Source organism: Impatiens glandulifera, chromosome 6, assembly GCF_907164915.1.
Source record: "Impatiens glandulifera chromosome 6, dImpGla2.1, whole genome shotgun sequence".
In the NCBI taxonomy this organism is placed as follows: domain Eukaryota; kingdom Viridiplantae; phylum Streptophyta; class Magnoliopsida; order Ericales; family Balsaminaceae; genus Impatiens; species Impatiens glandulifera.
The window spans coordinates 51,467,605-51,481,432 of NC_061867.1; the positions used below are offsets into that span (position 1 = coordinate 51,467,605).

Sequence of the window (13,828 nt, forward strand, 5' to 3'; positions counted from 1 at the left end):
CTGAATCAATCTCTTCAGCCACATTTAATGCATACGCAACTAAATCAGCCTCTGCATATCTCTGAGGGCGTCTAATTTCTCTACGAGGCCTATTTTTAGCAATTGAATGTTGTGGAGGTGCTTCTGAGGAGCTAGCATCATCCATTAAAACTGGAATAGGCTATGGAGTTTGCTCTGGTGTAGGTTTCAACCCAATTTCAAGCTCCACCTCAATACTTGACTTCTGTTGATTTCCCTCGGAGGGAGTTGAAGATGGAGACCCCTGAAGCATGCTAGTCTTATCAAAAACAACATCTCTACTGATGACGACTTTACTAGTCTCAAGACACCACAACTTGTATCCCTTCACACCTTGCTTAAACCCTATGAACACACACTTCACTGAACGAGGCTCTAACTTCCCATTATCCACATGAGCATACACAGGACATCCGAAATTTTTTAAATCAGAATAACTAGCAGGAGAACCAGTCCATACCTCTTGTGGAGTTTTCTTATCAATAGCAGTCAAAGGAGAGCGATTAACGAGATGACATGCATACGCAGCGGTCTCAGCCCAAAACGACATCGGTAGCCCAGCATTAAGGCGCATACAACGCACCTTCTCCATCAAAGTCTTATTCATCCTCTCTACAACTCCATTTTGTTGAGGATTATGTCGAACTGTATGATGCCTCACAATACCTTCAGTTCTACATAAAGTATTAAACTCATTAGAACAAAACTTCAAACCGTTATCAGTTCGGAGATGCTTCACTTGCCTCCCTGTCTGCTTCTCAATCATTAACTTCCACTCTTTAAAGGTAGAAAACACGTCACTCTTTTGTTTCAAAAAGAATGCCCAAACCTTCCTGGAGAAATCATCTATAATAGTCAACATATAGAACGCACCACCTTTAGATGGTACTCTAGAAGGCCCCCGCAAATCAGAATGAATGTAGTCTAGTGTCCCCTTCGTATTATGAATACCAGCCGAGAACCTAACACTTTTCTGCTTACCAAAAACGCAGTGTTCACAAAACTTCAGCTTCGTAATACCCTACACATCAAGAAACCCTCTCTTGTTCAATTCGACCATGCCATTCTCACTCATGTGACCTAGACGCATGTTCCATAATCTTGTTGCATCAGAATCAGACAAAGACGAACTAGCAACATCAACATCACCTGTAATCGTAGAGCCTTGCAGAACATATAAATTGGCAGTTTTCCTGAGTCCCTTCATCACAACAAGAGACCCCTTGCTGACCTTCACAACTCCACCTTCACCGGTGTATTTGTACCCTTTATAATCAAGAATACTCAATGAGATCAGATTTCTCTTCATGTCAGGAACGTGCCTTACATCACCAAGTGTTCGAATAGTGCCATCAAACATCTTAACTCTAATCGTACCAATACCAGCAATTCTGCAAGATGCATTATTACCCATCACAACGGTACCTCTAGAGACCACTTCATATGTAGAGAACTAGTCCCGATTAGGACACATATGAAACGTGCATCCAGAATCAAGAATCCATTCGTCGCTCTGTTTCGAATCAATATCAGACGTAACGAGGAGTTCTCCATCATTGTACTTTTCAGCAACATCAGCTTCGCCATATTTCTCTGGTTGATTTCTCTTATGATCCTCACCAACCCTCTTATTCTTATTCTATAACTTATAACACTCAACAACAATATGGCCTTTCTTCTTGCAATACCTACACGTCTTATCCCTGTTCTTGGATTTTGACCTACCACGGTTATTGCTGCTAGAATACCTCTCCTGCTGTCTGCCTCGTGCAACAAGACCTTCAGCCATGTTATTTGAACCAACAAGTTTATGCATCTTCTCTTTCGAGAAGAGTGCATCATAAACCTCAACTAGAGTCAAAGTTTCACGACTATAGAGAATGGTATCTCTAAAATTAGCATACGAAGGAGGTAGTGAACACAATAATATGAGCCTTAAATCTTCTTCATCGTACTTAACCTCCATAGATTCTAAATCAGAGACTATTTCTTTAAAAGCAGTTAAGTGATTTTCTAAAGACGTACCGTCAGACATACGTTGGGAATACAAGCGTTGCTTCAAGTGTAGCTTGTTAGTCAGCGTTTTCGTCATGCATAATTTCTCCAATCTTAGCCAGAGTGCAGCAACTGTTTTTTCCTTCAAACAGTCTTGAAGAATCTGATTCGACAGATGCAGATAAATCTGCGATATAGCCTTACGATCTGCTCGTTGCTTCTCTTCATCAGTCCACGAAGACGGCATCTTGTCAGCGCCATATAGCGCATCTTCCAGATCCATCTGTGCCAAAATAGCTCGCATCTTCACTTGCCCTAACACAAATCTGGTGTTACGATCCAGCAACGGAATATCGTATTTCATCGTGGTCATGACAAAAAATAAAACAAACAAATTTGGCTCTGATACCAATTTGTTAGAATCCAAACCACAATAAAAGAGAATAAAAGCGATAAAGAAGAACGAACACCAAGATTACGTGGAAAACCCTTTACGGGTGAAAAACCACGGGCAGAAGAGAAGATTTCACTATAACGAAGATTGTACAGATTTTTGGTGGACAACGTAAAATGGTTCAAAAAAAAGAGAAAAGACGGCCGCAATCTCTATATATTGTTTAACCCTAGAATATGATGTAAATTAAAAGGGGCAAACCCATTAAGACTACATGTCCATATAGTGCGGGCAAAGCCCGCTGACCCAACAAGAATTCGGGCCACAAACTCTAACAGAAATGATGGTAGGGCTTACAACAATGACAAAAGAAGAAATCTCTCATGTACACACTACAATATTAAGAATCATTCTAAAGAGGGATGCTACAAACTAATTGGTTTTTCAGATTGGTAGGATAACAACAAAAAGAAAAATGTTGTGAATTCAGTATCATCTAACAACAATGACAAAATAATTTTCTCACAAGATCAAATGAAGTTAATGCATGAAAATGAAAAGTTTAATTGAAGGGAACACTAGACCTAAGCTAACTTGTATGCTAAAAATAATGAAATCAACGTCGAAGTAGGTAAGTTTTCTAGATTCATTCTTTATTTTATAACTAATATAGAGTTTATAACGAGCATGAATAGTTTAAAAAGTTCAAAGCATATATGGCTAATAGATTCAGGGGCTAATACGCATATTTGAATTAATAAAAAAAATGTTTTTTTTATATTAAAGAAACATAACAATAAATTAGTTTAGTTTTAACTAATGGATCTAAGAAGATAATAAATAAATCTAGTAGTCTCAAATTAAATGATAGATTGTTTTTATAAGGATGTGTTATTTGTACCAGATTTCAAGTATAATCTAATATCAATTACAAGATTAATTGAAGATGAAAAGATTAAATGCATATTTTCTGAAAATGAATGTTTGATGCATTTCCCTAAATTAGATGATATCATTGAGTTTGGAAAACGTGTAAAAAACTTCTATTTCTATCCATAGTTACTGATTTGCTTAGTAAAGATTCTAATAGTAATGTCGAAGTTTCATTTTCTACCTTAGATTGTAAAATTATGCATTATAAATACGAACACCCTTCAAATGAAGTTCTTAGAGTATTATTTCCTTCTCTTGTCAATAATATGAATCATTGTGAAACTTATTAAATTTGTAATTCACATCGTTTACCTTTTTATAAAACACTTTATCTTCTAAAGATAAATTCAATCTTGTTCATATTGATATTTAGGGACCTTGTAAAAAAGAATCATACACTAAAATGACATTTACAAATGTAGAGGACTGCTCTAGATGCATTTAGACTTTTCTTCTAATAAAATTGTTGTTTTTGACAAAATTCGGAATTTTTATTTAATGGTCAAAACTCAATATTCAAAGAATATTAAAATATTTAGAAGTGATAATAAAACTGAATTTGTGAATTCAAAATGTAATATTTTTTTTTTTAATAAATGGGTATAATACATCAAAAGACTTTTATATATTTTTCACACCAAAATGAAGTTGTAGAAAAAAGCGTAGACATCTCATTGAAGTCGCAATATATCTTTTAAAACATTTCAACCTAACAATGAAATATTATTTTTTCTATCTTTACTTTGACAAATCTAATAAATAGAATGCCAACAAAAGTTTTGAATTGGTAGTCGTCATTCTTCATGCTTAATAAGTATGAAGCTAAATATGATGATTTAAAGTTTGTGTTGCTTATGTTACTTGAAAAATATTTTTTTACAAAAATCAAAATTTGAAGATAGAGACATAAAATGTGTATTTATTGGATATCCTTTAAATTAGAAAAGATATACTCTTTATCAGATTTAATCAAATGAAATTGTAGTTTCAAGATATGCTATTTTCTTTGAGAATATTCTATCATTCAAAAAAGATGGCAATGATCAACCAAAACTCAATGATATTATAGATACTATTAAATTACAAGAATATATACTAACCTTGACAAAAATGATCATAATAATGATTCATCTGAAACAATTCAAAGAAAAAATATAAGAACTAAGTATGCTATAAACTTGATGCAAGACTTTATTGCAAGTCATGTTACATCAAAAGAAAAATCTGATCTAGATTACATTCCACCAACTTATCCTTTTTATTCTTTGTACAAAGATCAAGAGTTTATAAACTATTTATCTAACTTTGACTTAACCACAACTCCACTTATTTCAAATCAGAATCTCAAGATCCAAAGTAGATAAAAACAATAAATGATGAACTAAATGCACTTGAATTAATCAAACATGAGAAATAACTAAATTACCAAAATGCATGAAAGCTATTGGTTGCAAATTGGTCTATAAAAACAAACTTAAATTTGATTGTACTTTAAAAAAAATGCAAAACGCGTTTAGTTGCAAAATGTTTTAATCAAAAGGATGGTGTCGATTTTCATCACCATTTTGCATTGTGGTTAAGAGTGTAACTGTAAGATTGATAATCCTGCTACATTACAATACCTCGCTCCTTATACAGGAGCAGCTCTGGCTGAATACTTTATGTACCTTAAACAACACACTTTAATCTTTATGACAATCTCTCCAAACAACTCCACTCCCCCAAGGATAAAGAATACGTTTTTCTTGGTTTCGAAGTGAATGAAAGGTTTTGATTAGCAGCACGAGTCCACGAATGAGGCTATGACATAGTAAGTTTCATTATGAAAAGGGTGATAACGCTCTGTCACAACGGTGCGTGCCGTGCCTCTTCCCCTAGCTTTACTGCCAAAAAAGAGTATTCATAATATGGTATCCTTTAACAGCCTCAAATAAATGGATCTTAAATCACATTGACATAAATAATGCATTTCTTAATGGAAACTTAGAAGGAGGTATATTTATGAAACTTCCGCAAAGTCTAAACAATGTTTTTTGGGGAAAAAATAAAAATATGGCCACAAAGGGGTTAAGTTCATAGCTCGCAAGCACACTTAACTAGGCGTAAAACTTATCGTTTGATGGGCTTGAACTCAGGACCTTTCAAGGAGGCTAGGGATAAGTCTAAACAATATTGATAAAACAAACATGGTCTGCAAATTAAGAAAAAAAATATGTATGACTTGAAACAAGCATCAAGACAATAGTATAATGAAATATTTAGTTTTTTTTATTGATATTGACTTTACAAAATCACAACATGATCATTGTTTATATATTAAATAAAATGGTGTAAATATGATTGGTTTAATAATATATGTTCATGACTTGTTAATAATAGGGAATGACTATGAAGGTGTGAAAAATGATCAAACATATGATTTATACTAAATTTTCTATCAAAGATCTTGGAAATACAAAGTTTTTTTGGTCTTGAAATTGTACAAAACGATTTTGGTATTTGTGTAAACCAAAGGAAATATATTCTAGATTTATTACATGATACGGGTTTAATGGGTTGTAAATCCACAAACACACCAATGATTAAACACACCAATGATTAAACATATAAAATTTGAAGATAAAATTCAAGATATATTATGTGATCATTCTAAGTATAGAAGAATAATTGGAATACTTCTATATTTAAACTATACTAGACCAGAAATTACATATATTGTTCAACAATTATCTCAATTTATGCAAAAATTTCTCTTATGTCATTGGAATGCAACTTTGTACTTAGTTAAATACCTAAAAGGTATAACATCGTTGGGTATCTTTTATCCATATGAAAATGATTATGCCCTAATTACATATTCTGATTCTAATTGGAGTTCTTGTGTTGAAACAAGAGAATTTATTACAATTAATTGTATATGCTTGGTAAATTTATCATATCTTGGAAAGCCAAGAATCAAACAACTATTTCTAGATCTTTTGTAGAATCTGAATATTGTAGCTTTGATGTTACAGTTGGTGAACTTTAATGGATTTTTTATATTCTTAATATTTGAATTTTAAATTAAAGTTATCAATATCTTTATATTATGGTAATAAAGTTGTCATAAACATATTCGAGAATCCAATTTTTCACGAAAAAACGAAGCATATTAACATAGATTGTCATGTAATTAAAAATCAGTATAATGCTAGTTTTATTCAACTTTTTCATGTGCAAATAAAAAAACAAGTTACGAATATTTTCACAAAAGTATTGGATTTTTCTCAATTTCAAAATCTTCTATAACGTTTATTTCTTCAAAATATTAATCTTGAGAAAGGAGTATTGAGATAAGTTCATTTATTTATTTAATTACTAGTTTATACTAATGATCTATATTTTTTATAATTACAGATTTAACACTTTCATTTTCAAATAAGACCTTACAAAATTTATTCACTTTCTCAAATAATGATTATGCATATGTCTGATCCCCAATTCTCAAATAAGCATTGTAACATATTCATTTTTGCTAATTAATAATAGACAAAAAAAAAAAAAAAAAAATCAACCAGAAAGGTTATTGGTGGCCTGATTTATTTTAAAAATCAATTTGAGACTTAAAATTAAGTGATCGAAGTAATTGAATGTTCAATTAGATAATTTGTCCTTCTATTAAATCGTTCTTAGACCTAACACTACATATTTATTTATTTCAATATGAAAACAATATAGACATAATATAAGTTCAAAATGATCAACTTACTAATTCCTTGTTTATTTATATTGAATGTGTCATTTGTAATATGTTATGTTGCCTTCAATTTGCATGGAAATTTATGTGACGGTGATTGTTACTTTAATTTCTATACAATTTTTTTTTCTATATTTTGTTTATATTCATGTGGGTTTCTATCAATTTATTTTTAATGTAAATAATGTGGCCCCAATTTTCAACTCTCTAACTTTCTATTTTATTTTAAATTTAATTTATTATTTCTTTTTCTAACTTCTAGAAAGGTGGGAAAAGACTCACATTCATTCAATCATTTATTGATATTTTTTTGAAGTCCACTTTAAATTTATTACAAACTCATAACAAATCTAATTTTTATATATGTTTGTAATAGTTTTATAATAATAACTTTAGAAGCTCTTCCTTTGTATTATTTATATTCTACCCACTATAATTTAGTTGTATTGTTATAGTAATCACATTACCAACTACATGTTTAGAGTTTTTTTTTCTCAACAAAGTGTTTATACCAACATCAAACTAACCCATGTCAAAATAAGTGGGTCAAAACAACCCTGTTAAAAAAAAGAAAAAAGTTAATAATTTTACCTTAATTCTAAAAATATCACATTTTATGAGAAAAAAAAGGCTGTCACATCTTGTATTGGGAAAAAGATTGAGGCATGTCACATGGGCTATTGTCTGCATAACATTATTAACATCATTTACTTTTCACCCGTACCAACGCTCAATATTCATTATTGAGCTTTACCGTATATATATATATATATATATATATATATATAATTTATTTATTTTTAAACTAAAAAAATTCAAAATATAACATTTGGATCTACCCTAATTTATTTGAATTTTAAATTTTACCCTATAAGAATTGAATTATCAAAATTTTAATTATTTGAGATTTTTTTTAAATAGATAAAATATGAGTTTAGAAATGATTAGGTGGGGAAATTTAGTGAGGAAATGACTTTGACATAATCTTATTCCCTGGAAAAATCAAATAATTTCTCTATTTTCTCTCTTTCCTCTCACTTTTACATTTTCCAACTAATGAAGGTGATGTCAAGTCATTCCCTCACCAAATTCTCTATCTCTATCACTCCTCATATCAGTTATATTATTTTAAAATATTATTTTTATTTATGTAGATAATTTATTACATTTTTAAATGAAATTATATTTAGAGACGTTTCGAATCTTTATTTAAATTGAGTATTGTTTCAAAATTTACGTATTCTAATTTATCGAAATTGGTTTAAGTGACTAAAAAATGTGTAATTTAAAGAAAAAAAATTAAAAAATTTGAATAGAAATAAATTTTGTATTTATTTTTCAGAAAACTTCCTAGCAATCTACGTTTTGTAAGTTAAGTATTTTGTTGAGATACACGTTCAAAATTGACAAATACGGCTTAAATGTGTTATATATGAGAATATTTGGAAACATAAAATAAAAATGGTTATTTTTTTTACAAATTTGATAAACTAATTAAAAAATAAAAATATTATGTTAAAATAAAAAATAGATATTTTTTTGTGTGTGAAAAATCTTAATAATTAAAATTGTGATAGTTGAATTATTAATTAAAATAATTTTAATGTTATTTTATATTTTAAAATATTAAGTATAATCAATATTTTCTTAAACATAAAATTTTAATTATTTAATTTCAAATAATTCATTTTTAATCCAGCCATAGTTTTATACTTTTGTTTCACCACAATCCTACATATCAAACAATTTGTTTTGAAATCAGGACTGGTCCCAAAACCAAAAGGTAAAATATGTGGCCTGTTGGACACCATAAAATATAATAATTAAAAATAATGCAGTGTATTAGATAACTCACTTTTATTTATTTATATACAATTATTATATATATTAGGATTTTGTTCAGTTGAAAATTTTTAAATAATTTAAAATAATTAAATATTATTTTATTTTTAATCCATCATATCACTTAATTATTTTTATTTCTTTAAAAAATTATTTTATCATTATATATTAATATAATATTCTCAAAATAACTGAATTTTTTAAATAATCCTACATTATTTAAACAGTTTATATTTTTTTCTAAACAAACTCACTATAATAATTCAATATCTAAAATATTAGAGATTTAATATTAGATACAAATCAAGATTGACTAGATTGAATTAAAAATAAACTTCAACAGAATCTAAGTTACATTAAGGAAATAAACTATTTCCATCATTTTTTTTATGAAATAGAGATACTAAACAAAGTCAAATTCCGGGTCGAATCATACCCAAACCCGTAATCACATCCGACAATCGTTATTCAAAAACGAAGAAGCTTCGAGATGATCAAACCCCAACCCGGTTGGAATCGACCCGCAAAGATGATTATGACTCATATCCATATGCCCAATATACCTAACCGATGACAACGATTTCGGTATCGAACCTTTCAAGTTATTATAGGACAAATCCAAACCCGTAAAGTACGACTTGGGTCCGAAAACATCTGGTATACACCCATTAAGATTATTATGACTCAAATTAACAATATTCAAACCCGTATTTCTCAACAGGGTCTCAGGTATTTGACCCGATAATTTGTTATTATCCAAATTGAGTGTTGAAAGAACCGGCATTGTACCGAGTTGACTCGGTATTGACCCAGTTAACTCATTCATCGAAAGATCCAAATCCGCCAACCGGCGAATACTCGCAACGGAAGAAGGAATTGAACCGGTAAGTTGATTCCTGTTCATCAATGCTCGACTCATCATTTTCAAATTCCCAATTTCAGTCGGAATCTCGCCGGAGATTCTGTTATTACTTAGATCGAGATGTTTTAAACTAACGAGATTCACTATAGAAGGAGGTATATAACCGGAGATCTGATTATCAGCTAGGTTTAAAACGGTTAACTTGTTTAATTGTCCGATTTCTGAAGGGATCTTACCGGATATTTGATTTCCGATTAGGTCAAGGATACGGAGATTTGAAAGTGAAGTAATACATGAAGGAATCTCGCCGGTAATTCCTTTCCAATCGGCGACGATAAGTGTTGTAAGACGATTGAGTTGACATATAGAAGGTGAAAGAGATCCGGTCATGAATCCGGTTCTACCTGCTTTGATGAAGATTGGATCCTCCGATTCGCCACGGAGAGAAATTGATTCGACGAGTGAAGTAGTTGGATCGCAGGTGATACCGTACCAGTTGTTGCAGTAGTTATCGCCGGTCCAAGTGTCGAGAATTTTCAGGTAGGGTTCGTTTAGATTGGATTTGAAATCGAGTAATGATGATCGTTCTGCCGGTGAACATGATTGAATAGGGGATGTTGTTGAGAGAAGTAAGAGGAGAGAGATGAACGTTGCCGTCGCCGGCGCCGGCGCCGGAGTAAGCATTGTTGTTTTTGTAATGGAGATTTTTAGTTTTTGGTGAGGTTTGGGAAGAAGATGAGGGTTTATATTAAAGGGATCTGAAACATGCAGGAAGGGTTCAGTATGGGGGTTTTGAATTACTGTAATGTCCTTGGTATTTGAGGATAATTACTGATATAGGCCGACAGATTCTTACTTCCATGTGCTATTTTTTAATATTGTATTTAAGTAAGTAATTTATAGAGGTGGGTGAAAAAAATGAATATGAATTTTTAATATGTTAAATTATTTATATTAGGTTTTTGAAAAATATAATTTTTTATTGGTGTAATATTAACAGTATAGTTAAGGAATGACATTGAGAACGGATAAAAAAGTATAGTTTCACATTTCTTTTTCATTTTAACTTGTAATATTTGAAAACGATTTGAATTATTGCGAAACTGAATTTGAACGAATAAATATTATTAAATTTATTTAATATATACATAATTAAAGTATATTTTAATAACATTATTTCAATCAATATCTTAATAAGATATTAAAAAATACATATATTTACTTTTGTCAAAAATCTATCTTCAAATATGAACGTTTTCAAATTAGACTAATAAATTTAACATTTGTCTTTTAACTATATATATTTTTTTCAAAGATTTCACCTATCATCTTGCATTTTGAATAGAGTTTTGTACTATAAGCAAAGACAGATTTATGTAAAGATCAGTTGGGTAGAGGTCCACCTAAAAAAAAGTTTTTTTAGGTTAAAAACGTGACATTATCCCTGAATTTTTATTTTTTTAAATTTAGTTCAGCATAGGTTATATCAGTCGAATATGACATTACCCTGAGATACATGTAGTTTTTATTTTTAAATTTGGGACTCTTTGTTGGGAGTCAATTAAGATATTCAGACATTTCTTTCAAAAACTCACAATTTAAAACTTTTTAATGTTACAAAAACAATGTATTTTAGCAATTTTAAACGCGAATAACTTATTATCTACGTTATATTTATAAATAAATAAATAAACAAAAAATTTGTGTAATTAATTTAAATATCAAATTGCAAAGAATTAAAAAAATTTAACTATCAAATCAAAAAATAAAAGGTAATTTTGCTGGTAAAAAAAAGTAAAATCCTAAATATTTTTAACTTTATTTACTCATTAATAATTTAAACTTGATCAAAAACATTAAAAAAAACTTAAATGATATATGTTTTAAAATAATGACTCATGTGAAATTCATTTGTATATTAATTTACAACCAATTTTTTTCTTGAAAGGTCAATGTCTACTTTCAACTAGCTAGATGCCGCTACCATTTATTGATTACTCGACCTTGAAATTGAATTCTTGTTCAAAATGACAGTTGTAAAGCTCAATATCAATTCATCAATAACCAAACACATCCTAAATTATAAACACAATATTATAAAGATTGTCTTCTATTATTGGAATGTGTAACAAAGTTAAGTTTTATGCAATAAGTTATGCATTTTTCTCTTTTTAATAATAAGTCATTTAAAAGAAGGGTGATGAAAAATGAAAAAAAAAAAAAACTTACAAAAACAATGTGAATAAACATAAACACTAATACTATCAAAGCCACAAATGAAAAATATCGGAAGAATAAAGGATCTATGTTGTAGGCCAAGTGATCCAAAATATTATATATATAACTAAATGATCTAAGTGGTTTTTATTTGTTTGCTTGATATTATTATTAGTATAAATCGGATGATTTTTTGAATTTTTTTATTTCGAGAAAATTTTAAATCATAATCTGTTCTTAACTATTAGATAACTAAATTTGCTTTAACTTATAATTCCGTAGCTCATAAATTTGTCCTATTTGTTATAAAGATAGATATCATCTTAAATAACATCTTATAAAAGAAAAGATTAATGTTTTGAAAGTTCTTTTAGGCTTTTGTTAAAATTTTATTTTATTTTATTATAATTAAACGTTATTTTCATTTATTTATTAATCTTTTCATTCAATTTATTAATTAAATTACATGTTATTTACTTAAAAAAATATTTTATAATTATATATTAATATTTTTAAGTCTTTTTATAATTTTTTTTAATAATTCATAAATTATTTCAATAATTCCATACTTTCAACTTCAAATCATTTTCATGACAGAATGGGGCATTCATTTACCTAATAATGGAATGATTCATTATTACTGAATGCAATAAGATGTCAATTTTTTATTGTATGGAATAACATATCATTGCATCTTTTTACTTTTTTTACACTTTCACACAAGTGGAGTACTTGAAGAAAGAGATAAAATCCCGTGATAAAGAAAATCTAAATTAACTTTAATGCTATAAATAAAGATCATTAAAATACAAATGTGTGTTTAACTCTTAACATAGTGGGTCTAAACGTAAATTACCAGCCTTGACTTGATCAATATTCAAAACGATTCACGTATTATTCTGTTGGTTTCATCAAAATAATCTAATATATATATATATATATATATATATATATATATAATTATGATTAATTTTTAAAGTGTCCGGATTGCCGAGTCGAGAACTGTGGTTAATTTGGATATATGTGAGAGTAATGGATACTTGGGTCGGATTGTGGGTTGACCCGCCCATAAACTTAAAACGGTTAAAAATAAAATGAAAAATGCTATAGGTATGGTTCAAACTTGCAACCTAACAAAAACAAGTGCAACCTTTTAACCAACTAAACTAATAACACTTTATATTTTAAATTTAACCCAAAAATTGATAAACGCGTGACATTTTAACAATATAAGTTCAACTTTTTAACTAACTAATCTATATATATATATAATGATTCTTAATTTTTAAAGTGTCTGGATTGCCGGGTCGAGAGCTGTGGTTAATTTGGATATATGTGAGAGTAAATGGATACTTGAGTCGGATTGTGTGTTGACCCGCCCATAAAAAATTTACCGTAATATTTTTTCACGATTTTTTATATTATTATTACTCGTGCAAATGCACGGGATACATACTAGTTTACATAAAATTATTAACAATCATTATTTTTTCTTTTAAAATTATTAAAATAACTCTATTCGACCGACCTCTAAGGTTTAATATGCATTAGCCTATGCCCTATTATACCAAACAAGGCCTAAATTGTATTACCTAGATCTAAATAATCTCTAGCATTCAAATATGTAACCAATATTGAAATGATGTTCCCAACTTTACTAACTTAGGTAAAAAGTAAAAAGGTATATATTTTTTTTTTATTAGAGACCAACCCACATGATGAAAGATAATATTAAGTTTGGTAAAGAGTAACTTTTTACCTAGTTTTTCTTACTATTTTTTAATATTTTCTGTCTTAAAAAATGTTGAGTTTTATGGGAAAATGGGTATTG

General features: G+C 29.2%; 1 protein-coding gene across 1 annotated transcript; it reads right to left on the reverse strand.

The window, feature by feature from the left end:
* Window positions 1-9,214: 9,214 nt before the first annotated feature.
* On the reverse strand, window positions 9,215-10,508 carry LOC124941761 (DNA damage-repair/toleration protein DRT100-like). The gene has a single exon (XM_047482114.1). It carries the CDS (start codon window positions 10,462-10,464, stop codon window positions 9,367-9,369), a length of 1,098 nt encoding a protein of 365 aa, XP_047338070.1. The 5' UTR covers window positions 10,465-10,508; the 3' UTR covers window positions 9,215-9,366.
* Between the last annotated feature and the right edge of the window lie 3,320 nt (window positions 10,509-13,828).